Below are 25059 nucleotides of genomic sequence, written 5' to 3' on the forward strand. Positions count from 1 at the left end.
CAATTAACATAATCATGTATAATATATTGTAAACACTATAAATTACTATTTTATTTATAAACATAGTATAGTATATTATAATATTTTTTCTCCCTGTTATGGGAGATGGTTTGGGTTTAGGGTTTGGGTTAAGAGTTTACGGTTTGGGTTTAGGGTTTACGGTTTGGGTTTAGGGTTTAGAGTTTGGGTTTATGGTGGTTTAGGGTTTAAGGTTTAGATTTTGGGTTTAGGATCTACGGTTTGAGTTTAAGGTTTAGACCTTCAAGATTAGGGTTTGAATAGCGCCGTTATGGGCGATGGTTTTGTTTTACAATTTAGGTTTAGAGTTTGGGTTAAGGGTTTGTGGTTTGGGTTTAAGGTTTAGAGTTTGGACTTAAGAGGGTTTAGGGTTTAGGTAGCTCCGTTTGGATTTACGGTTTGGATTAAGAATTTGTGTTAAAGATTTGGGTTTAAGTTTTAGCGTTTGGGTTTAGAGTTTGAGTAGCTCCGTTATGGTTTACGGTTTGGGTTAAGAATTGGATTTATGGTATACAGTTTGGATTTAGGGTTTTGAGGGTCTATCGTTTGGGTTTATAGTTTATAGTTTGAGTTTAGAGTTTAAGTTTAGATAGCAGTTTAAGGTTTATTTGGTTGTGTTTTATTATGTTAGTAACCAACATCAATTGTCATATTATTCTAAATGAAATATAGTATACTAGGGTCGGCCCGCCCTACGGGCGGGATGTAAATTAGAAAATAATTTAAATAGTTATATATAATATGTAATCTTACTTGTTATTATTCTAAAATATAGATTTGTTGTTAAATTTTGTAAACGTTATTATTTGTAAAGACTAAATAATCTGGATGATTTTCCTTTAAGTAATTGATGCTCTAATTATAGTTGAGAGTTGGTTGTGGTATTACATATTTCTTTTAAATATAAAAAATTAAAAGAAATATTTTAATAAATTTACTTCAGATTTATGAATAAATTGAAAAAAATATTAAAAATAAGTAATTAAATTCAACAAATTCCAATGAACTCTATGAAAATGTAAGAAGGTATCACTTTGATTTTTTCAATTTTCGATTTATTAATAAATTTTAATTAAATTTATTAATTTATTTAAAATTTATTTAAAATTTATTTAATTTATTATTTTAAGTAAATAAAATTTATTTTAGTTTATTAATATTTTTAATTTATTTTTTAGTAAAATTATTTTTAATTTATTAAAAATTATAATTTTATTCATTTATTTTGATTTTAATTTTTTTTGTTTTTTTCGTTTATTGTATAAGACAACGCGAGGAATGTAATTTTTAGTTTATTATTTAAGCTATATATTTTCTTCGTTGAAATTTTGTATGTTCATTTATTTGGCAGTGTGATATTTTTAACTGGTTGTGTAGTTGGTCATGTGAAGACTACACCAGTATTTGAGTTTTATTGGTACGTTTGCATTATATTTGTATTTAGAAAATTAAATTTGGACGTCAATTTGGTTCTGACACAACAAATATACCATCAAATGTCTTAACAAAAGTAGATTTTTACTGTTTGATGAAATAACCAAATGTATGTGTCTCCGTAATAATTTGTATTAAAGAGAAAGTTTTCGGTGATTAAAATTCTTATTATCTGCAAATACGAAACCCTGATACTGACTGAGTAATTTCTTCAAAAGAGGAGATGTTGCCCTGTAACGAATAACATCTAGTCCTTTATCAAAAAAAAAAAACGCATATCATCTAGTTAGTGTTTATTTTAAAAAGCAGATAGAGAAAAGTAAAATATGTAAAAAACGTTGGTCCTAACCTTTTGGTCTTGTAGATCCTTCAATATCTCCTTGTATAAAGGAGGTGTCTGAGATTCTTCTGGGTTTACTCCCGGGCCAGCCTGTGTAGTAAGTCAAACATAACTGAGGAATATGGTGGACAATTCTATGAAGTGTGGTAGTTACGTACCATGAGATGACCAGCTTCGTAGGCTCGCATGTTATGGAGTTTGGTCATTTTTGCATCAAAACCAACAAATAGACCCTCATCGTGTCAGCAGCTATGCTCATTTCAACACGGTACCTGGATATCATAATTAAAAGATAAAGCCAAACCCAAATCCGTATGTGGGGTCTCTATTTGTTTTTTCTTTTGGAAAAAAAATTAAAGCCAAATTGTCTAATATACCTGAGCACACTAATAGCTTTAGTGTTATTGCGGGGTACGCAAGTAAATGAGGAGACAGTTCGTTGGAGCTTCCTCGTGCACATGAAGCAGAAGACATAATACCATCCTCTTTCCATCTAGATTCCAGTCACCTTTCCAGTACAGACAAATTTAATTTCCGTACATTGCAAACTCATGAGAATCACATACAGAGTATAAGCTTTCAGTACTTAAAACAAATCAGAATGATGTACAACCTGAGGCTTGGTTGTGAGAGCTCAGTCAGCTCATATATGCTCAGTGAAACAACCTTGGCCTATCCCCTCAGCAAAGAAGTGCGGGGTTGTTCCAACTGTATCTAAAAGCCAGCCTACTGCGGTGCGAAATAGCACGTTAGAGGGCCTTATGTATCAATATCACAACAAACCGAAGATGGATGTAGTAACGTAGGAATCATCAAATACTTACTCGCTAAACAAAACCTCCCCTGCATGAGTCTCTGACGTGGCATTTAAGAACATACGGCCTAGAAAGAAAATAATACATGGTTGTTCCAAAAACATTTAGGCTGTCACATCACATTTAACCAAAAGAAGGAGAAATTGTAATTGTGAGACGCAGACATTGTCAATTTAAAATTTGAGCAAGAACTATACCTCCTATAATCCTAGGATTTATGCTAGATGCGACAACAACTCGCGGATCACTCCCAAACCCTCCAAGCTTGTGACTCAAACAGGCTCAATGTCATAGACACGTCACTGCACAGGGGTAAAGAAAAATTTATTAGAAACTTCTATTGAAACGTTAAAGTCCTATGAGTTGAAGTAATGGTGGCTTTATATGATGCTGAGAATAACTTATTCATTTCCTTGGGGAATGTCACACACCTTCACATCAGTAGCTCACCAATAACGTCTGAGATGTGTTCAATAGTTTAAATATATTGGTTACAATGATAAGTCTGAGTCAAAAATCTAATAAGAGGATATATCTGGAAGTTGGGTGTTGGTGCTGGCTAGGCCAAGCTGGGAATCAAGATCACGGAACCTGAAACGCTCTTCAAAACTGGGAGAAACGGGTGCGGTTAACGCATCAAAGTTAAGACATTGAACCGAAAAGTCAAAATGGTGTCCAAAAGTCTGAAGTTCTGATTGTATTGAACCACTACAAATCCGCTGAGAGTGAACATTGAACCAGCCTTAAGGTAGTTACTGAATGTAGCGAGCCGGCTTACATTTACGGTGGCTGCCATGAGAGTAGACCGAAACAATTGTGTAAAAGAAAGAACCATCAACAAATGTATATCTAAATATCGCAGTGTGAAGAGATTCAATAGATATCTGAATTGAAGATTTTTTAAAAACGATGAACATGATATGTAAGATCAGAACACCTGCGAAAACATAAATTAAACAATTCTAAATCTATAACTGTGATAAAAAAAAGCAATTCTAAATTTATGAATGTCAAGGCCAGCAAAGTGGGAAGACAATAGACTGGACATTTAAGATCTGAAAACCTCTGGAAACGTTTAAAGAAAAAAGAGATTAGTACGATGATTTCGAGAGTAGGGATGCTAACCTTCTTATACTCGAATCTCCACCGCCTTGCAAGAGCGAAGCTAACATTGAATGTAGATTGTGGATGATGGATTTAAGGAAAATTTTAAGATGATGAATTCGTAACTGATAGATTTCTGGATCGGAGTGAAGAAGATGAGGCAACTGAATCGAAACCGGAGGGTGTAACTCGACGGAGAAGAAAGAAAGTGTTCAACTCATAATACAAAACGACGCGTTTATTGACTTGCTCTTTATTAGAATGGCTTCATACAAAAGCCCAATAATCTTCATTATTTGCAAAGCCTAACACAGTCACCGTGAATAATCGAAACCCATAAACAAACCTGAATGAATAAATGAAACGCGAGAGTTCTTGCGTTTGGACGCGTGGCAGCACTGTAGAAGATAACTTTCCAGGCTGGCGATGATGTGGCTTCATGGGAGAGAAGCAACATTTTTTTATATAGATAGATTTAGAGTGAAATTATTCGTGTGACTATACTATATACTGTGTAGTATAGTATGTCAATTTTATCTTTGGGATTTCAACATTATGTGCACGCGCTTGGAAGAAGATTTTGGTCATGTTTTGTGTAAATTGTTCCATCCATCTTGAATTACTGTAGTATGACTATATTCTTTATTCTTTTGCCTCTTATGAATATTCAGCAAATTCACCCAAAAGTAAATGAAATTATTTTATTTATAATAATACATTTCAAAACTGTTTACAAATTAAAAGGGTTTATAAATAATAAACTGGTTAACCAAACCTAAAGGCTAAACCTAATGAAAAAAAAAAAACTACATCAAACGGCTTGACCGTGTCTGTTTGCTCCTGGTGTCAGTTGGCCATCGCAAGCTTGACTGTAGGCATCGAGTCTTCTATGTAACACAGATCAACCCCCTTCGAGACTTGTTTCTTCTGTGTGGTTGCTTAATCAATTCTGTCTCTCAGTCTGCTACTTGCAAGTAATACGACTTCAAGAACAAGTCTGGCCCCTCTTAAGGTAGCTAAGTAAATTGGAACCGAATAAATAATCAGAAGCTAATCAGTAGCCTAAAGATTACATGCATAGAGTAGATTATACTTACTCTTAGCATTACTTTGTGTCTGAACACATGCACAAGCTTGTTGGTATCTTCTCTATGATCATAATAACATTGCAAAAAGTACCAAGCTTTAGAGTTAACGAAAAGAAAATGAGAATCAAGTAATCAGTAACTAGTTATTGCAAATTTGTATGTATATCTTACCAAATGCAAAGCCATTCCAAAAATTAAATAGTCACAGCCAACAGTTTTTCCTTGTATAGCTTAAACAAGCTCATCGTACAGGTCTGTTCCCTCCTAAAAGCATAAACACAAAATAGCATAGATATAAATATACATATGCAAAAACATAAGAAGAAGAAAGAAGTATAGATTCACATTTTGGATAGATGCAAGGGTGTCAGACTCAACATTACCCACATAGCTTGCCTCATATAGGCTTGAGGGAACAGTTGAAACCTCAGCTCTTCCATCCTCTGTTCTGGGCTGCATATTAGACCTACTCAATATTAAGACACTCTTATCAAAGGACAAACCTTTATCATTTGTATGTATTATGTATACAAGAACTCTAAAACGTTTTCCTAAAAGGTGCAAAAAGTAAAAAAAAGCTGCAAAAAGTAAAATTTAGAGCCAACTTTATATAAAAATAAAAATCTAAAGAAAAGATGAAAACATTACCAATTTAACAACTCTGAGCTGATGAGAATTGAAAGCCTTGAGAGTGAGAGCTGGACGCATGTGATAGAACACAGTTTCAGTACTCTGCGTAGACCCATGTGAAGACTCAGAAGAGGCGTTCGGACCATATAAGAGCTCAGACCGCCACTCATTCAGCTTTTTCTTCATCCTTTCAGAAAAAAGTAGATCCACCAAGCGCACCAACTTGAAATGCTCTGTTTCAGCCACACCCTCCTTATCGTCAAATAATAGCATTTTCTTAACAGGGAAAGAGAGAAATTTTGTAGTGGAAAAAAAAATATATCAAAACTTCCTCAAAAGCCTAAGGAACTTCACCTTTGAGAAGCAGATTGCAAAGAAGAGAAGCGGCAGAAATAAATGGCCTCGTCACGCCAGGAGGAGTCCGAGTTTGACGCCTCCCATATATACATAAAATAAACTTTATTATATACTCTTATAGAATTAATAATCTGTAAAACTTATGTTAGTCTTTGGGTAAATTTATATTCACCTCCCTTGTAATATATATTTTAATGATATATTTTATTGTCTGGAGTTTAATTTCCGTTACACATTCTTGTGGACATAATAGATGTTATATTAGTATATACGTAAATGTTTTAAAATTTATTTTATGGTTTAAGAATTTTTTTTCTTATGACTAAATTTTTTTATGCATAAAAAATAAAATAAAATTTATTATCAAATATTTAAATGCATGAATATTTCTAATTTTGTTTACGCGATAACAAGTATTTATATTATGATGAAAACCTGTGTCATAATATTCAATTTATCATTATTAATATTTATTAAAATATGATGTCCGCTGATGCGGATAAAATACCTAGTTATCCATTATATTAAAACAGGAATACTGTCAATTATTGATATAGATGTGGTACAACTATTTTAATACAAATATTAATTTTTTTATTAATTATTTAAAAAATATTATATAAAAAATACAAATATAAAAATTAAATTTAAAAAAAAAATATAAAACGAAAAATATAACTACCCTTAAAAGACCGGATCAGTATCTTCGTGAAAATACCTTATATATATAATCAAATATATAAATCCAAGAATATATAAAGAACTTTCGAAAGAAAAAGAAAGAGAAAAATCCATTACAATATTATTAGAACATACTTCTTCTGTTTCATAATAAGTGTCACTCTGAACTCATTTTCTTGTTACACAAAGAGTGTCATTTTACAATTTCAATGTAAATTATACTAACTTTCAGCTGAAAATTAATTGCAAACTACATTGATTTTATAAATAATTTTATTTATCTAAAATACTATTGGTCAAAGAGGTATAATTAATTACAACTTACATATATTTCAACAACTTTTTTAATCCGTGTGAAAAATGTCACAACAACACTCTTTAAGAAACGGAGGGAGTAATAAAAACTAGAATTGACCAACAAGTTTTGGGAAACTAACAAAAACTAGAACATAATAAATAAAAACCATGACCAAAAATTGATACACAAAAAAAACTAACATTTAATAAAATAGTAAAAAAACAAGAAATATGCAAACACATCCAGCTTTTGTTTTCAGGAAATAGAGAAATACGCCTTGGATGTGAGTAAAAATAGATAATGTATTATCTTTGGTTTGTTTCTTTTTCTCTGATTAGTGTAAGCAACTAAATAGAGCTTGAAAACTTTTGTTAAAAGTGGTTAAAGGGCAGAGGCTCTAGAGTGTCCACCCTCGTCCTCGATATAACCGTACTTTCCCAGGTACTCTTGGTATCTAACAAATTAGAACTTTTTTTTATTTATTTTAGGTGACAAGGTTAATATACTTACAACATGAGCAACATGACTGTCTCGACTAATTCAAAATTATATCTAAAATCATAAATTTAACTACACGAAAAATATATAATTCAATAATAATAATAATTTATTTATTAATATAAATTATAGGATGACTCAAAATATATTAATAAATAAAATACTTACTAACTGTTAAAATTTAGTTATTTTGTTAAATTTATATATATGCATGAGACTTCGTGATATTATCGTTATATCTATCTTATTAAAACAGGAACATTACAACTTTTTTTAGGTGGATTTTTAAAAGTGGACCTCATATATTTAAATTAAATGTCTCATTCTTTATATATAATACGTACCATAGTCTAACTTTGTATTGATGTATTTCCTTAAATACAATTCTTCATTTTATCCATATTCCATATATGATTTTTGCATTTATTACATGTCGATTTAAATAAGATATATACTAAAATACTAAAAAATATTAATCGTTCTATAATTACCCTATACAATTCATTTTAAATTGGTCAGTATATTTTCATTGGCCATATTAATTTTATTAGTACGAATAACATTAGGTAGATAAGTCATAGACACATACATAAAGATACGACTATTCTTATAACTACGTTGGGTCTAATCTACTTTCTAAAATAAATAACACATAGCTTCATATATTGTATAGAATATAGTAATATTGTATAGTATTATACTTATACAATAATACTAAAAACAAACCAAACTGAAATATAATATATATCGAAAATGCTTTGAACCATTACACACAAAATATATTAGACCTAAGAGATAAAATTCGCTTTGAAATTACGTAATAATTATTTTAAAAATTAAATTTCGTAATGTACAAAAAACATAAGTTTTATATAAAAAAACATAAGTTTTATATAAAATTTTGTGTTACAATAAAAAGACACAACTCGTGCTTGCAAAATGTTATTTTTACATACGAAAGACAGTTTTGATATTGTTCTTTAAAACACAAAATTGAATTATACAAACTCGATGCTACATAAAACTAAACAATATAGAATACATTTTAAAAATAAAACCCGTGCGGGTGCACATATGTTTATATAATATATAAATATATTATGTTACACATATTTTCATATAAATAATACCCTAATGTAAGTTTTGTATGATAAATGTTGAAAATACAAAATATATAGCACTATATATTTTAAATAATACAGAAAAAATCTACTTTACGTTATTATAAAATTTAAAAATCAAATTTAGTAATTAAACACATTGCTTACTTAAACACATTAGTACACATTGTTATTTATCAAAATTTTATATTAATACACATTGGCGATCATGTATAACATTTAGTAAAAACAAAGATAAAAAAAAATGACTCCCGCTCAGTCGAGCGGGTCATGATCTAGTTAATATATGTAATTTGGAGTTATACACTGTAGTTTGATTTTTATTTCAATCTAAGCACAATATACTAAAAATATATTTACATATGTAAGATAACAACCAACCTAAATGCAAATAAGAAAGTTAATCAAAATTTTAACATAATTTTTTAAAAAATATTATAATATTCATATAAATAGATGCAATCTAATATATCCACATGATAACTAAATGGACTCTAAAAACAACAAAATCGACTATAGATATAACATTCTGAAATCATATGCATAGTTAAAGTAATATAATTTAATAATATAATATAATTTATAAATTAATTTTAAAATAAAAATAAATGGCAATCAATTATTATAGTATATTTATTTTCAAAATTTTATATTCGTGTATAAGCATAAAAAAATCACCTAGTTTTAAAGTAAACAATCACAGCCGATCCTAGCAGTAAGCGAATGAAGCAATTGCTTGTGGCCGTTTATTATATCATTAAGTTTTGGGCACATAATTAACAAATTCTCATTAGTCCAGTGTTTTTTTTTTTTTTTGAACTGAATTTTGCATATAAATTAAAAGAGAAAAAGTAGCAAAAGCAGCCAGAAGCCCACTTTAATACAACCCATCCAGAAACTCATTAGAACCTAATTGCCCTTAATAATGAAAGCCCAAAAGGAAAAAAGAAAAAAGAAAAAAGAAAAAAGAAAGAAGCCCAAGCCTCCTTAGTCTAGCAAATGAAAAGAGACGAGAACAAAAGAGGAAAATGAAAAACGAGAAAACCCTAAGCAGAGAAGAAGAAAAAAGGAAATAAAACAGAGGGGGGGGGGGGTGATCACGATGGGAACAAGGTGAACCATAGTTGACTCAGATCACTGGCGAGAGCGCTGCGGTGTGGTCGAAGGGATGAGATGCGGTTTCTGATGATGATGGCTATCCGCTTGATGATCCGATCCTGAGAGTGATAAATTCGGCGATGGAGGCGATTGTTGCGTTCCCACCAGAGTTCGTAGATCGTAGCTTGCCAAGCGAGGGTGGAGAGGTAAATCTTCTGCTTGTTCCCGGTCTGAGACAGGAGAGAGTGAGTTGTGTCTTCCCAAGAAGAAGACTGTGGAGTAAGGCCGAGACCTGCAGCAAAATGAGACCAGACAGCTGAAGAGTAGGAGCAAGAGAGAAATAGATGGTTCCTTGATTCGCTTTCTCTATTACAGAGGAGGCACATCGAGTCTGTTTGAAGACCCCAAGACAGCAGCCGATCTCTAGTAGGACTTCGGTTCAGCAACATTAACCAGGCTAGCGTCATATGCTTAGGGATCCCATTCTTGATCCAGATCAGAGAGTACCATGGCACGTTGGGGAGTGGTTCAAGCAGAGAGCGGTATACTTGAGCACTTGAGAATGATTTTTGCGCTTTGCCATTGACGAGCCACAGGGGAGAGCTTGGAGAGTCAGAAAGGGAGATCGTTGTGAGATGGATGAGTAGTTCTTCAATTTCCGGAGATCTCGCAGACTGGATTCTCCATCCATCGTCTCTCCAAACATCTATCACCATGGCGCTAAGCGGGACACCGGTGAGACGAGGCCCATTGTTACCCACAAAAGCAATTAGTCCAGTGTTAACACTCTTATATCTTACTTTCTTCGGTTCATGGGTTCGACCACCAGTGATTCCAGTTTAAGCCACACTTTTCTCTTTTGCTTATCGTCTTAAATGTTCTAGGACCGGCTCTGTGAACAACAATCATGGTCACAACCAATGATGAAAGTTTGTTCTCTCATTTCCATCCTAGGGTAAAATTTTATGATATGACTATTTGTTCTCTCGTTCCGGTCCTAGTGTAAAACTTTACTCAGCCATTCTCTTCATTTCTCGACACTATTTAACCTTGCAAGAAAGATAGGATCGGCCGTCCAAGGACGCGGGAAGGAATATGATTTTTGAAACAAATTAATATTTATACTTCTCTGTTAAAAAAGGGCACTTATTCTTGGGTTCACCCCCTAGGATTCATCCTACCTTATGATACTAGCCAATAGTGTTTTAGTATTTGATATTTGATATCTTTTAAAAAAAGAAACATAATTGAATTTTCAAATTAGATTAAAATAAAAAATATTAAATACATAAAAAATAGTAATAGTTACAAAAAATAAATAAATTAATATTATTAAACTTTCACTAAAATACTAAATCCTATACCCTAAATCCTAAAACCTGTACCCTAAATCCTAAACCCAAAAATTTTAGGTAAACCCTAAACATTTTGATAAATCCTAAATCCTAAATCATAAATGTTAAAAACTAAATCATAAAAATACTAAACCCTAAATTCTAATCACTAAACCCTAAACCATTGGGTAAACCCCGAACCCTTGGATAACTCATGAACATGTAGGTTCACCGATCAATATATAATGTTTGAGTTTATGATTTATCCAAGGGTTCGGAGTTTACCCAAGGGTTTAGGGTTTAGTGATTAGGATTTAGGGTTTAGTGTTATTATGATTTAGTTTTTAATATTTATGATTTAGGGTTTAGGATTTATCAAAAGGCTTAGGTTTATCTAAAATTTTTGGGTTTAGGATTTACATAAAATTTTAGAGTTTGGGATTTAGGGTATATAGCAGGTAGAATGGCTGGATTAGTCTAAGACTTATATGGGCTGGATTAGAGTTTGGGATTTTAGTATTTTTCTGATCTCTCAAATCAAAAGAAAAAAAGTATGGTCATCTTAGTCTAAGACTTATATGGGCTGGATTAGTCTAGGCCCGGAATAAATTTGATGCCCAGAAATATATACAAGGTTAGATAATATCAAAATCCAATTTAAAAAAAAAAATCAGTTATAAATACCTTTCTACGGGGCAAGACCCTAGATCCCAAAAAAAAAAAACGCCGCCTCATCGGGAACCTAACTAAGCCGATCTTCTCAACATGTCTCCAACGGAGGGATGCGCGACAAAAGTAATCTCCTTCTTATCCTCTTAGCTTTCTTCGTAGTCGATCTCTTAACCTGGATGGTTACTGATTTATTAGATCTTTTGGTAACATAGGGGATGAGTCTACTGACATTGAACGAAAGGGAAACCACTACTAAGAGATCCAAACCACGAAAACGGTAAAGAGATTTATTGCTTTTTTTGTTTTTTTGGTGTCTGTAAGGTTTTGTTTGTTATTTATCACTTTTGAGTTATTAAATTGTCTGTGGAATTTGCAATCAAATTGTTGCAGCGACATTGGGAGAATTCGTGTAAAGGGATTTAGCATCGACCTTCCCCGAGATGATGTGGAAAGCGCGTTGAGAAAACATTTCTCTTCATGTGGAGAGATCACGGATGTTTGTGTCCACGTACTCACGGATAATTTACTCAGCGAGTTTGTGACTAACTTCCTCCTGTAGTCAGTATTATTCCCAGCTCAACTCAAGTTTAACTTTCGGCTTTCTTCTTTTTCACAGTCGTGGTTTTATTTATTTTCTGGGAGGACAAGGCACAGTTGACAAGGCTATGCAACTTAGTGGAACTGACGTTGGTGGATGGAATGTCATTGTTGAGCCTTATCCTTTTCTGGAAAATGCAGACTGGTAGGTAACAAAGAGTTTTTTTTTTTTCTGGGTTGGTATTCTCTTTCTTTCGAGAGTTAGTTTTAGGTGTTGTTGGATTTGAGCAATTGAAGTTAGTTATTTAGTTTAGCTGACTATATAGACTGATCATAGAAATAGTTACACGTCTGTAGCTAACACATACACACACTTCTAACATAGGCTCAACTATCAATTCCTCTCTAAATTACTAACGCATCCTATCCACATTATTGCAGGGACCCTGTTGCCTTTGTCCAAGGATATGACACTGGTCTTGGGAAGACTGAAATCAAGAGAATGTTGTTTAATCATTTCTCTTCATGTGGACAGATCATGGATATCGAGTTTCACAATAGGTTTGTGCATGGCTTTGCTTCAGTCCTTTTTATTAAAGCAAATGCCTAATAAAATTTTTGTTTTGATTTTTTTTTACAGCACCATCGGTGTAGCTTCTGTGTATCTTTATGGAGAAGGTGCAGAAGACAAGGTGTTGGATCTTGATGGGTCCTACATGGGAGGATGCAAAATACTTGTTAAGCATATTATAACGAATGGAATATACACTGTCCACCCTCGTCGTCGTCATTATGGCTGGCCCAGGTATATAATTTTGATTCTTGTTTTTTTTTTTTTTATCACAGATTCTTGTTTCTTTTTTCTTGGTAACTAACTAAGTAATACCTACCTTGTTTATTTTAGATAACTAGGCTACTATTTTAGATAACTAGGCTACTACTGGGAGAACCTCTCGGATCTAGTGGGAGAGGGAGAAACAAAGACATCTATATAGTTTGTATTTGTAGGTGTTTTCATGTGTAGTTAGAACATATTTAAAAATAAAAGTATATTAATATTCTAAATTTTATTATTTTTTTACCAATATTGTGATATAAATTTTGATTTAATTGAATATAAAATTAACATAAAATGAAAAAATGTTTATTTTAAATTATACATAAGAATGGATATTAAACTATAACTTTAGATATTTTTATCTATTTATTATGGATAAAATATATTAAATTAATTTGTATAAAATATGAACAGTCACAGTACATTTTCAACAGTACATTTTCAGGATGTATTTGATCGATCGGCTAGTAACGCTGAGTAGGCACCACATAAACAGAGCAAAACCATTAACTCGGGAAAAGTTTCTTTTAAAGAGTCAAACAATTTGAGTAATGAATCTCGAGCCATTAAATGTTTTAATGAGCTAAACTTTGTTGGTAGGATTAGGAACTTTGCAGATAAGCACGAGAACTTGTCCCAAGTAATGATTCCAGCGACACCGAATATGGTCTTGATTGTTATATGCTTCTCCGTTTGCTCTCTATGAAGTTACGAGACATCTTATTCTTGTTAAACAACAAAGATTTTGAATCAATGCCTGAGAAAGCTTCGGGGGTGTATTCAACTGAGAATTTCAGGTGATTTGTATTAAAATCACAAATCCACTGTTATTCAAACATGAATTTTAAAAACTCATCTAAAATCAACTGTTATTGAATTTGGTATTTCGTAAAGTACTCTGAAATCCACTGTTATTGAAAATATTTTAAGTTATGGGATTTTAAAAATTTTAAGGTGATTTTAGGGTGTTTGAGTGGAGTTTCTTTTTTTTAAAAAAAAAAAAAATTCAAATCCCATTGTTTTAGGTGATATTATAGAGTAGTTTAACAAAAATCACCTAAATCTCTGCAACTTATTAAAATCATCTAAAACTCCATTAAAAATCAAATCACATCAAATTAGCCCTGCGACTTCGGGTTTCCGAAACCGAACCGAACCGAACCGTCGGTTTTCGGTTAACCAAAGTTTTAAAAAAAAATTCCGAAATAAACCGAATGAAATTTCGGTTCGGTTCGGTTCGGTTATCGGTTTTTTTCGGTTTTCAAATTTATTTCCGAAAATAACCGATTTTAAAAAATTTCGGTTAATTTTGGTATAGTTTTTCCAAAATATTCGGGTATTTTCGGTTAAAGTCGGTTATTTCGGATAGTTTCGGTTATTTTTGGGTTATTCGGTTATTTTCGGTTCGGTTTTTCGGTTATTTTCGGTTATTATCGGTTATTTTCGGTTATTTCCGGTTTTTACAATTTTTATTTTTATTTTTAAAAATCAAAAACCGAACCGAACCGAACCGATAACCGAATTAATTTTCAAACCCATACCGAATTGAACCGAATTGAAAACCGAACCGAACCGAAAACCGAAAAAAACCGGTTCGGTCCGGTTCGGCCCATTCGGTTCGGACAAAAATCGCAGGCCTACATCAAATGCTAAATTGAATACATCCCCCTTAATCGAGACACTGGATCTTTGCCAGAACCGATGCTGGGTTAAAGCCCATAAAGCAACTATTTTAGGTGCCAAATAATATGAGAAATTTTGGGGTAACAATAACAAAATTTTGGGGTAAGTAATGGGTTTGAACCTTTAACAGACAGTATTTTTAATAATTTGTTTCAGGCATGAAATTCTTGTCGAGCGACACTGTGTACCAAGAAGTCATAATCACTAGAACAGTTGTTATCAATTCATTTCAGTATATGATGATCTCTGGAGTTGAGATTGTAGCTCCATATATGTTCTCTCCTCTTCCAGCTTTGTGATTCACCCGTCTAAGCACTTTCATTATATCCTCTGTACTAGATGTTATTCCCGCACCTGCGAGAATAATCCTTTTACAACTAAATATTAATTTATGTCTTATTAATTTAAAAATCAGTATAATAAATAATTGTTTATGTTTTAACAAAAAGTTAAATCAAACATAAATATATATGTGATAAAAAATCATCAATATATATATATATATATATGTTTATTATTGTGATAGACTTTTAAAATCACATATGTATTAAAAATATTTTAGAAAACATTTTATATAAATAGTTTTGATTGGTTAATATTTAATTATAAAAATTTCTATATCTTAATGTTCTATAATTAATAAATATTATTTACAGATAACAAAAAAGATATAAAGTTATCTTATTTATTTTTTAAAGTATATCTTATTTTGATGATTTTATCATATTAGTTTATAATCAATTAGCTAATGGCCTAATATAACTTATAATCTAATATTATTAATGTACAATTCTCTTTCATAGTATAATAAAATCCCTAAAATTATGGAAAATATGACACATAAACAAATCACTTTTTGATTGATTAATATTTAATTATAAATTTTCCTATGTCATAATCTTTTATAATAGAAAATATTATTTCCAGGTAACAAAAAAAAAATATATGAATTATGGGGAATTTTCAAAATACCACTTTCAAAGTACCATTATTCATCTTTACCACCACTAAAGACACATTTTCAATAATACCTTATTTATTAAAATGGTAAAGACTCTTATATCTTTGTTTTTATATGTTTTTCAAAATTATAATTCCTAAACCTCCAATTCTAACCCTAAACCCAAAATCTTCAACTCGAAACCCTAAACCCTAAACTATATACCCTAAATTCAATATCCTAAACCCTAAACCCTAAAGTCTAAACTATAAACCCTAAATCCTTAACTCTAAACCCTAAATCTTAAACTCTAAACCCTAAACTATATACCTTAAACCCTAAAACATTAAATCTAAACCCTAATCCTAAACCTTTAATCTAGACCCTTCATTAAAAGTAGTGGTAAAAGTGGTTAGTGTAAACATGAAAAGTGGTACTATGAAATGGTATTTTTGACAATTTCTCATGAATTATCTTATTGTTTAAAAATATTTATTTCATAATTTATACTCAATTAGGCAATATAAAATATAATCTAATATTATTAAATATAAAATTCGTTTAAATATATAATAAGTCAAACACCTAAAATTATGTTTATTACTGTGATAAAGTTTTTTAAAACTTATATATTAGAAATATTTTATACAAATATTTTGAATGGTTAATGTTTAATTATAAGTTGTTGTATACCTTAATGCTTTATAATAAAAATATTAATTTCAGATAACAACAGTATATATATATATATATATATATATATATATATATATATATATAAGAATTATCTTATTTTTTTGATATTTTAATGATTTTATCATATTAGTTTATAATCAATTAGCTAATATAACTTATAATCTATTATTAATATACAGTTATTATAATATAATAATAGATAAAAAAACTAAAATCATAGAAAATATGACACATAAACAAAATTACTTTTTGATTGATTAATATTTAATTATAAATTGTTTTATGTCTTAATCTTGTATAAATATAAAAATTTGATTTTCTAGATAACAACAAAAATATCAATATGAGAATTATCTTCTTTTAAAAAAAATATATTTATATATATTGACAATTGATCATACTAATTTATAATTAATTAGTTAATATAATATATTATTATTATAATAAATTTGGTTTTACTATATAATAAAGAGAAAATTTAAATCAATACCTAAAATCATGGAAAACATGACACATAAGCAAAATATAATAGATAAGTTAAAAGTATAATTAAAAACATTATTAAATAATAAACAAAATTAAATAACATGATACATAAGCAAAATTTCCTAGCGAAAACAAGCTAATCCCAGTAACCCAAAACTAGGCCTGCGATTTCGGTTTTCCGAAACCGAACTGAATTGAACCATTGATTTTTGGTTAACCGGAAATTTAAAAATAAATTCCGAAATTAATTCGGTTCGGTTCGGAAGTCGGTTATTTTCGGTTTTCATTTTATTTCCGTAAATAACCGAAATTTTATAATATTTACGAAATAAACAAAAAATCGGTTTAATTCGGATATTTCGTTTAATCGGTTATCTTCGGTTTTCGTTATGACCCAAAAAAAAATTATCAGTAAAAACAAAAGTCCAACATTCTTAAACTCTCCTCTTTCCAATACACACTACAAAGAAGCATGATTCATAAAATTCCAAACGTCTTAGAATGTCCAACAAAGCAGAAAGAGTTAACTAAACAAAATACAGGAAAGAAAGGTCACGATGAGGCTCACACTGAAACCTGCAACTTGTTGAAGTGAAAATATCAGTGAAGAAAACAGAACAACAATGCACAAAAGACACTAAAACCAGGTAAGTAACAGAAGAACATTACCTTAGATTCTAAGATTCATATGAAACTTGCAGAGTATCTACAAAATGAAAAAGAAAGAGAGTCACAATCAGCATTAAAAACATATGAAATATTAAAGGAAGAAGCCAACTGATTACCTAATGACTCTTCTATGTAGTTCATCATTGTCTTCACAGCCTCACATCTACATAATAAGATAAAAAAATCAAGTTAGAGAGAAAGAGAGTATCAACAGATAAGCACAAGACACTCGTTAAAAGACTAAACCTTGACCTGAATCCACCCTAAATGTCTAAATATCAAATCATCCAACTCATCATTATTCAAGACATTCTCATATTTGTAACCGTTTCATCTTTCAAACCAAATCATAACCTAATAATTAATTTCGATTATAACCCTTAACACCCAAATCAATCGCAAACTCAAACCATAATCTGAAAATCGATAAACAAACTCTAAGATAAACTGTCAAATTAATAATCATTCATCATTCAACCCAAACCATAAATCCTTAACTGGTTTCGACAAAAACCTTAACTCTCAAATCGATTGCAAATACAAAACCAAACTCAAGAACTACACAAAATTACATAAGTGAGTGAAGAACCTACCTTGTGGTCGGAAAGATGTGAGAATCAGACGAAGAAGACGAGATTACAGGGGTTGAGAACTGGAGACGCGAAGGCACGGATTTGAGAGAGAAAGAGCGACAGATTAGGTTTCTTAGGTTGAGCCGACACATAAGGTTAATAAGACGTATATATAGGTAGGTTAAATTTCGGTTAACCGATCGGATATCACGAACCGAACCGAGACACTAACCGAACATTTTAAAACATGTTCCGATCGGTTTGTTCCTGATAACCGAACCCTAACCGATTTCCTTAATGCTCGGTTCGGTTCGGTTCGGACCAATCAGTTCGGGTCAAAATCCCAGCGCTACCCAAAACATTGCATCCAGTCTCTTCTTGGTGTTAAAGTTCTGTAGAGGCCCATGTACAGAGGTAAGCAAAATAAACGTCTACTAGGATAAGATCTGCGCATTGCGTATGATAATGTATAAAACTAAAATTTATAATATATAGTAGGTTCAAATTTATATATGATCAATCTTAATTTTTTGATATCTATGTAATTATGTTTTCTATTGTATAAGTTAGGCCAGGATCATTTATAATTGTAATTTTAGAAAAAATGTGTTAATTTACACAAAAAACTATTTACTAATCTGGTAAAATTTAAAAGTTCAAATTTGCATCTTTTTATGATTTTTTTTTGTTTCGGGTTGTTTTTGTTTGTTATGATTATGATTTAAGAGTTCAAATAGTTTTTCATGCATGATTATATACTATTTCTGAAATTATAAACTAATATTTATATTTTTTCTCATAATTTCTTTATTCTGAAAATATTTAATTTTAATTAAATAAGGGCTTACTTTTGATGGACATGTTGCTAACTAAACATTTATAAACATAATATTAATTTTAATATTAAACAGAATTTAATAATTAAACAGAATTTTAATATTAAACAGAATTAATTTTAATATTAAGCAGAATTTTAATTAAATAAGAGCTTACTTTTGATGGACATGTTACCTAACTAAACATTTATAAACATAATATTAATTTTAATATTATTTTTTGTATTCTGAAAAATACTTAATTTAATTAAATAAGGGTTTACTTTTGATGGACATGTTGCCTAACTAAACATTTATAAACATAATATTAATTTTAATATTAAACATAATAACTAAAAATTTGTCATAAACTTGAAGCCACTCTATAAAAAAATACACTGATAACAGAAATGTTAGAATCTTTAAAAAGAACACATGAAAAAATAAAATATATATAATGAAGCTAATAATTGATGAAACCATTTTGATAGTTTCACCACTTTGAAAAGAATATTGCTTCCATAGGCGAAATCTTCACCTCAATTCTCCACAAACTTTTATATCCTGTTGATAATACACCCAATAAAAATAATTAAAAGCTTTAATAAAAACAGACGATTGCTTCAAATATAGAATCAAACCAAGTTTGTACTCACGTTGGAATCAACCAAAACCAATTTGATAGTCTCACCATCCTGAGCAGAATATTGTTTCCATAGGCGAATTATCATCGACAAAAACCATTTCAATGGTCTCACCACCCGCAACTGAATATTGGTTCCAAAAACTGATGATCTTAACCTTAACCTTCCATATTGACTTGAACGGTTTCAACTCGGAGATCAAGTTCATGGCAGCCATGGCTAAAAGGTTTAGTTATGACTCTACGAAGATGCTTTGTGGGGATTTGGTAGCGGAATGGCTTACCTCCACTATCCTTATATATATGTTTAGATCTCAGGCACCAAATTTAAAATTCCGCAAATATTTTGGCAACTAATACCCGATATTGCGCTTGTCAATCACTCAAAGGCCTAATTAAGACATAAAATGACAGCATAATTGTCAAAATCGAACATCGAACATATTATTAAAATGAATGATTGTGTAATCATGATGGACGGATCACATGAAGACCGTGAATACCAAGGCTAAATGACAGCAGTATTTTCCAAACTGAAACCTAATTAAAGTCACTAAATTAATACACAAAATTGACAATGTTAATAAGTTTATACATAATTACCATAGATGCTTCTTTCGGACAAAAATAAAATCAAGTTTGTATTTGTTTCTGCAAAATTGTTTTTACCATATAAAATTTATACATTAAATGATTGCGTAATTAATGTCATTATACATGACCATATTGACTTACTATAGATATATACACGACCATATACATGAAATGATTGCGTAATTAATGCCATTTATTTAAAATAGATAGACTCACATTTATGTATGTGTTTAAATCAATATATACGTGATTGATTTGGAAATAGGTAAGCATCCCTTTATAAATTTTCAAATGAACGTAAAGTAATTATGACATTCCTAAATCAGTTGTGTATAGTTTTTAAACAATTTAAATATTTTTATCAATTTAATTTTGATCTAAAGCAAAGTCTAAATATAAAAAGTTTTATATTGTATCGCACTCGATATAAAATGCTTTTTCGCTATTTCTATAAAAGTATTGAAAAAATAAATTAATATAGAGAACAATATTTAATTAATATTTAACTCAAAGTCTAAATATAAAAAGTTTTGTATTGTATTGCACTCGATATAAAATGATTTTTTGCTATTTCACTATCCTCTATAAAAATATTGAAAAAATATTGAAAGCACTGTTTAAATCGATTATAAGTAACAATACCTCCATACATCCAAAAGAAATATGACCATATTTCATATTGTGTTCATGAGTGCTTCAATTATATGAAACTCTTGGTATTATTTTTATTATTGTATCGCATATAATACAACGTGGTATATGAAATCGATGAAACATGACTGCGTAATTAATGCCAACGAAATTAATCAACGATCAATAATTATTCCAACGTCATGGTTGGTATAAATGGATTGTATAAGAAAGTATGGTATAAGGCGATTATTCAGTTGCAACCACAATGACATTGGAATGTAATTATTCTAGTGAATTGAAGGTGATTCTATAAATGGGCTGAGAGTGAATATGGTGTCGCCATGTCAGTATGACACTCATATAAATAACATACAAAATAAAGGTTATTCTCCAAATTTACTCCTTGATTAATAAGAACGGGATTTTTCTTTTCGCTGACACTTACCTCTCTTGTATACTCTAGTGATATATTCCAAACGGGGAGGTGGGATTTGATAGGATTTTTAAAAATGCTATATCATAACCATAGATCTGTAAGAAGTATTACAAATACAACATTCAGATATCCAATGAGGGAGAATTTAGACAAAAAAACCAGTCCTATAAAATTCTAAATACAATAATCAGACCAGTCTTGAGGAGAGATTTGTATGACAACATCATCATCGCCCCAAGATTATACGTGTCGCATATTCATTGGTCCCTCGTGTTAGAAAAGACCCAACCTCGTATGAGTACGAAGGAAGGGAGTGTACTGAAAATACAATTGTAGCCCGTTCTCAAATTACCGAAGTCCGAAGCAGAGAGAGTTTAACGAGCGATTGTATATCTCTCGTCACTTTGATTTGTCCATGGTCGTCGGTCTCTCAATCATACCGTTCTCCGGCCAACGACTATGATGACTCCATGTAATCTCCCGATTCATCACTCTCTATGGTTACTTGATGTTCTCGTTTTGCATTCGCCCTGAATCTCTGCTTCTGATTGTTTATTTAGCTTATCCCTTAGGTTTTTTTTTTCTTATTTGGTTAGAGTTTGAATCGATTGGCTTTTACTTTAGTGAGAAGTCTTGTTCATGGTGCTGTTTGTTCATTTTTAGCAGCAGCAAGAGGATGAGGAGATGCTTGTGCCGAAAGGAAGGGAATAATGTTGACCATCTGATGCTACGAATTTTTCCCGTACGGTTGGTGCATATGCGCTCAGTTCAGTCTGGCTGCAGTGTAGTCAATCAATTCAAATCCACACCAGATATACCATTAGAAAAGGTACCTCTAAAATTTAGTAAGGTGTACATATTATAAACCCTGAATCCTGAGTTTATGCATGACCGTATAATGCCTAAAGAATGCATGTTTGCTTATTTAAATTTCTTTTTCTTCCAGACCTTCTGATAATATGTACTGATTCGGCTCCGCCTACCTCTTCGAGATTTGGGTTTGCTCTTTTTGGTTGATTGATGCGACGGCCTGACAGACTGACACTGCACTCTCTAACCCCTCCTCGCCATGTCTAGCCGTCCTCCGGTAAATTTAATCAGCCATTCTCTTCATCTCTTGATACTATTTAACCTTGCAAGAAGGAATACGATTTTCAAACTTTCGTATTTATCCAGTATCTCAACTCATCATCAATCAATCCGATAAAACGTGGTATCAAAATCAACTTTGTTAATTCCTTGGTAAGATCAAGGCTACATGGGCTTAGTTCAGGGCCGATATAAATTTAAGGCCCATAAAATCTTATTATAAATAAAGCTAGGTCATATAAAAACCTTTTAAAACATAAGAAATTCAATTATAAACACCTTCTTCGGAACCCAGGAGACCTAATTTTATATAACAAAGCCGCTTTTCGAAAACCTATCTAAGCAGATCTTCTCAACTTGTCTCCAATGGAGGAATACGCGACCACCAAAGTAATCTTCTTCATATCCGAGCTCTATCTTTTAACCTCTGTTTGTTTCTTGAGGGATGGTTTTTTGATTTGATCTTTTTTTTGTACCATAGGGGATGAGTCTGCTGACATTGAATGAAAGTGATGCTAAGAAAATCAGACCAAAAAACAGGTAAGAACTGCTAGCTGTGTGTCTGTAGGATTTGTCGATTCTTATATCTTGGTAATAACAATCATATCTCGTGCAATCAAATTATTGTAGCTACATTGGGAGGATTCGTGTGAAGGGATATAACACTGACCTTCCCCATGATGATGTAGTAAACGCGTTGAGAAAACATTTCTCTTCATGTGGAGAGATCACTGATGTTTACATCAGCGTACTACCCAATAATACTCTCCACAGGTGTGTGGCTCCTTCCTCCAGTATTATTCCCATCTCAACTAAAGTTTATCTATATGCTAACTTTTATGTTCTTTTGTTTCACACGCAGTTTTGGTTTTGTTTATTTTCTCGGAGAAGGGGCAGTGGACAAGGCGTTGCAGCTTAGTGGACGTGACATGGGAGGCTGGAATGTCATTGCTGATCCTCATCCGTTTCCTAAAGATGCAGACTGGTAACATAAATAATTTTAATTTTTTGGTATGCTCTTTCTTTGGGGATGTCTTGATAACATATATATTACTGTAGCCGCCCTGTGGTAGTAGTTCAAGGATATGACACTAGTCTTAGTAAGACTGATATCAAGAAAGTATTGAGTTATTGACTACACATTTTTCTTCATGTGGAGAGGTCACCGAAATCCAGATTCACAAGCGGTTTGTGCATTGGCTTATTTTTTCTTTTATTAAAGCAAAGCAAATCCTTAACCTCAGAGGACTTTGTGTCTTTGTTTTGATTTTTAATTTTTTTACAGCATAGGTGCAGCTGCCGTGTATGTTTATGGAGAATGTGCGGAAGAAAAGGTGCTCGATCTTGATGGGAGCTACATTGGAGAACACAAAATAATTGTTAAGCTTTTCAGTGCGCGGAGAATATATACCGTCCACCCTCGTCGTCGTCATTGCTGTCTTTCCCCAGTTACATCATTTTGATTCTTGATTCTTGTTTATTTATTACCATAGTTGTTTATTTTAGTTAAGAAGGGCTAAGATGACTTTAAAGAGTAGAAAGCTCTCGGATCTACTGGGAGAAGACAAAGACAATCTCTAAGTTGTTTGTATCTTTGTGAAATAAATGCAGGTTAAGTTGTTTGTATCTTTGTGAAATAAATGCAACCTGCACTTTTATGCTGTTTTTTTCATTTTTCTGAATCTTAAAATAAACACTAATGATCATCATCTGCTTTCATTTGTATTATTGTATTATTGTATTTATGTTTCGATGTTAAAACTAAAAGCACAATGATCACCTACTAGCAGCGACCTTATTTGAACTTGCATCTTGCTCTTTTGCTTCTTTCTCGTTCCGATCTCTCTGCAGTCACTCCGGGTCCCTTGATAAGGAGGAATATGCTCATGTTTTGAGACAAAATTCAATTTACGTATTTGAATTTTGTAACTTTCTTGATACAAAACTATCTACAGTCATAGACCATGGCACCTCAAACATATGAAAGTTGGTAACAAAATGGTTTTGTAAATATTCCAAAGAAGGCTGAGTGCATTTGCAGCTTAACGAATGGTTTAGAGAGTAATACAACTTGTTTTCATGGAACCCTGTTTTGTATTCAAACATCAAATTCCAGCCTCTGTCAACACTGCCATGAGGCACCATTAATTTCTACCCTCAATATGTCTAAGATGTCACAGCTTCAAGAAATCCAGCTATCTCAAATGAATTCATATCATTATATGGCTCAAAAAGCTTTGGTATTTCAGTAGTAAATAATGTTAAACCCCTGGATAATGGTACAACAAACTTGTACCCATCTTATATAAGAACATGCAAGAAAATATTTGATAAAGATATGGACAAAAAACAGCAAAAATCATCAAAATATAAAGAAATTTTGAGGATAAATTAATTTAAAATATAAAATATCATTAAGTAAATATGATGTAAAATAAATTAAACCAATAACTATAGATTATTAGTACTAGCTATTTGATTACTGTAATTATATAAGTAAAAGATAATTGGCTAACTCTTCGAATAAAGTAAATAAGACCAAAATACAGTCAAATGCTGCAAGTGAAAAAGTGATGGCAAAATGAAAACATATACAAAGACTTACCGTTTTTTGTACTCTCCATGCAATGAGCTCTTGAGTGGACAATCGGCTTCAAGCACGAGACCATCACGCTGAATGATCTTTGAGATAAATCCCAACTTTGGAATAGAACCATCATCAATGTCTTATCATATTCAATTTGGTTGCCATATTAATTAGATCTTGGATAGAGAGGTAGGCATCATATGGCATACATTTTTTTTTATTTTCAATAAGCTTCAACTTGACTAGTAAGTGCAATGGCATAGCATATGTTCGTCATCTAGACAAGAATGCATATCTGAAGAACTCTTGGATCGATATATTTTCCAAAGGAATTGAAGTAAACCATCAGCTTG

At 31.4% G+C, this 25059-nt stretch overlaps 3 protein-coding genes and 3 long non-coding RNA genes across 29 annotated transcripts; 2 read left to right on the top strand and 4 right to left on the bottom strand.

The window, feature by feature from the left end:
* Nucleotides 1-1515: 1515 nt before the first annotated feature.
* Nucleotides 1516-3945, bottom strand: LOC108814764 (uncharacterized). 8 transcript variants are annotated; one of them, XR_008936582.1, is made up of 9 exons: nucleotides 3733-3945; nucleotides 3039-3396; nucleotides 2805-2909; nucleotides 2617-2674; nucleotides 2406-2518; nucleotides 2170-2300; nucleotides 1951-2064; nucleotides 1802-1882; nucleotides 1516-1705 (listed from the first exon to the last, which is right to left on the bottom strand). It is a non-coding gene; the product is annotated as an uncharacterized LOC108814764 (long non-coding RNA). The 8 variants fall into 8 exon arrangements; XR_008936579.1 differs by having other exon boundaries at nucleotides 2406-2521; XR_008936581.1 differs by having other exon boundaries at nucleotides 2170-2521; nucleotides 3039-3216; nucleotides 3314-3396; nucleotides 3733-3944.
* A 451-nt stretch (nucleotides 3946-4396) lies between these two features.
* On the bottom strand, nucleotides 4397-5928 carry LOC108816302 (uncharacterized). 4 transcript variants are annotated; one of them, XR_008936584.1, is made up of 6 exons: nucleotides 5784-5928; nucleotides 5448-5662; nucleotides 5145-5265; nucleotides 4971-5063; nucleotides 4809-4860; nucleotides 4397-4727 (listed from the first exon to the last, which is right to left on the bottom strand). It is a non-coding gene; the product is annotated as an uncharacterized LOC108816302 (long non-coding RNA). The 4 variants fall into 4 exon arrangements; XR_008936583.1 differs by having other exon boundaries at nucleotides 5183-5265; nucleotides 5448-5681; nucleotides 5784-5916; XR_001943822.2 differs by having other exon boundaries at nucleotides 5183-5265; nucleotides 5784-5912.
* Nucleotides 5929-9481: 3553 nt separating this feature from the next.
* Nucleotides 9482-10198, bottom strand: LOC108815227 (uncharacterized). The gene has a single exon (XM_018587872.1). The coding sequence runs from the start codon at nucleotides 10196-10198 to the stop codon at nucleotides 9482-9484; it is 717 nt and encodes a 238-aa protein (XP_018443374.1).
* A 1282-nt stretch (nucleotides 10199-11480) lies between these two features.
* LOC108817738 (nucleolin 2) lies at nucleotides 11481-23826 on the top strand. Of its 14 annotated transcripts, none has more exons than XM_056990506.1 (14): nucleotides 11481-11611; nucleotides 11701-11765; nucleotides 11879-12022; nucleotides 12105-12230; nucleotides 12467-12586; nucleotides 12666-12830; nucleotides 21694-21859; nucleotides 21977-22272; nucleotides 22466-22509; nucleotides 22601-22659; nucleotides 22750-22893; nucleotides 22982-23104; nucleotides 23179-23306; nucleotides 23405-23826. In XM_056990506.1, exons 1-8 carry the CDS (start codon nucleotides 11582-11584, stop codon nucleotides 21983-21985), a joined length of 825 nt encoding a protein of 274 aa, XP_056846486.1. In that variant the 5' UTR covers nucleotides 11481-11581; the 3' UTR covers nucleotides 21986-22272; nucleotides 22466-22509; nucleotides 22601-22659; nucleotides 22750-22893; nucleotides 22982-23104; nucleotides 23179-23306; nucleotides 23405-23826. The 14 variants fall into 14 exon arrangements, with proteins under 14 accessions (XP_056846486.1, XP_018446008.1, XP_018446009.1 ...); XM_018590506.2 differs by having other exon boundaries at nucleotides 21977-22117; nucleotides 22207-22509; XM_018590507.2 differs by having other exon boundaries at nucleotides 21977-22117.
* On the bottom strand, nucleotides 17063-18064 carry LOC108810675 (uncharacterized). Its single transcript, XR_001943156.2, has 4 exons — nucleotides 17931-18064; nucleotides 17454-17500; nucleotides 17338-17374; nucleotides 17063-17244 (listed from the first exon to the last, which is right to left on the bottom strand). It is a non-coding gene; the product is annotated as an uncharacterized LOC108810675 (long non-coding RNA).
* LOC108815228 (nucleolin 1-like) lies at nucleotides 22486-23754 on the top strand. The gene is made up of 6 exons (XM_056990924.1): nucleotides 22486-22509; nucleotides 22601-22659; nucleotides 22750-22893; nucleotides 22982-23104; nucleotides 23405-23453; nucleotides 23731-23754. Exons 1-6 carry the CDS (start codon nucleotides 22486-22488, stop codon nucleotides 23752-23754), a joined length of 423 nt encoding a protein of 140 aa, XP_056846904.1.
* Nucleotides 23827-25059: the final 1233 nt, after the last annotated feature.

Source organism: Raphanus sativus, chromosome 7, assembly GCF_000801105.2.
Source record: "Raphanus sativus cultivar WK10039 chromosome 7, ASM80110v3, whole genome shotgun sequence".
Taxonomy (NCBI): domain Eukaryota; kingdom Viridiplantae; phylum Streptophyta; class Magnoliopsida; order Brassicales; family Brassicaceae; genus Raphanus; species Raphanus sativus.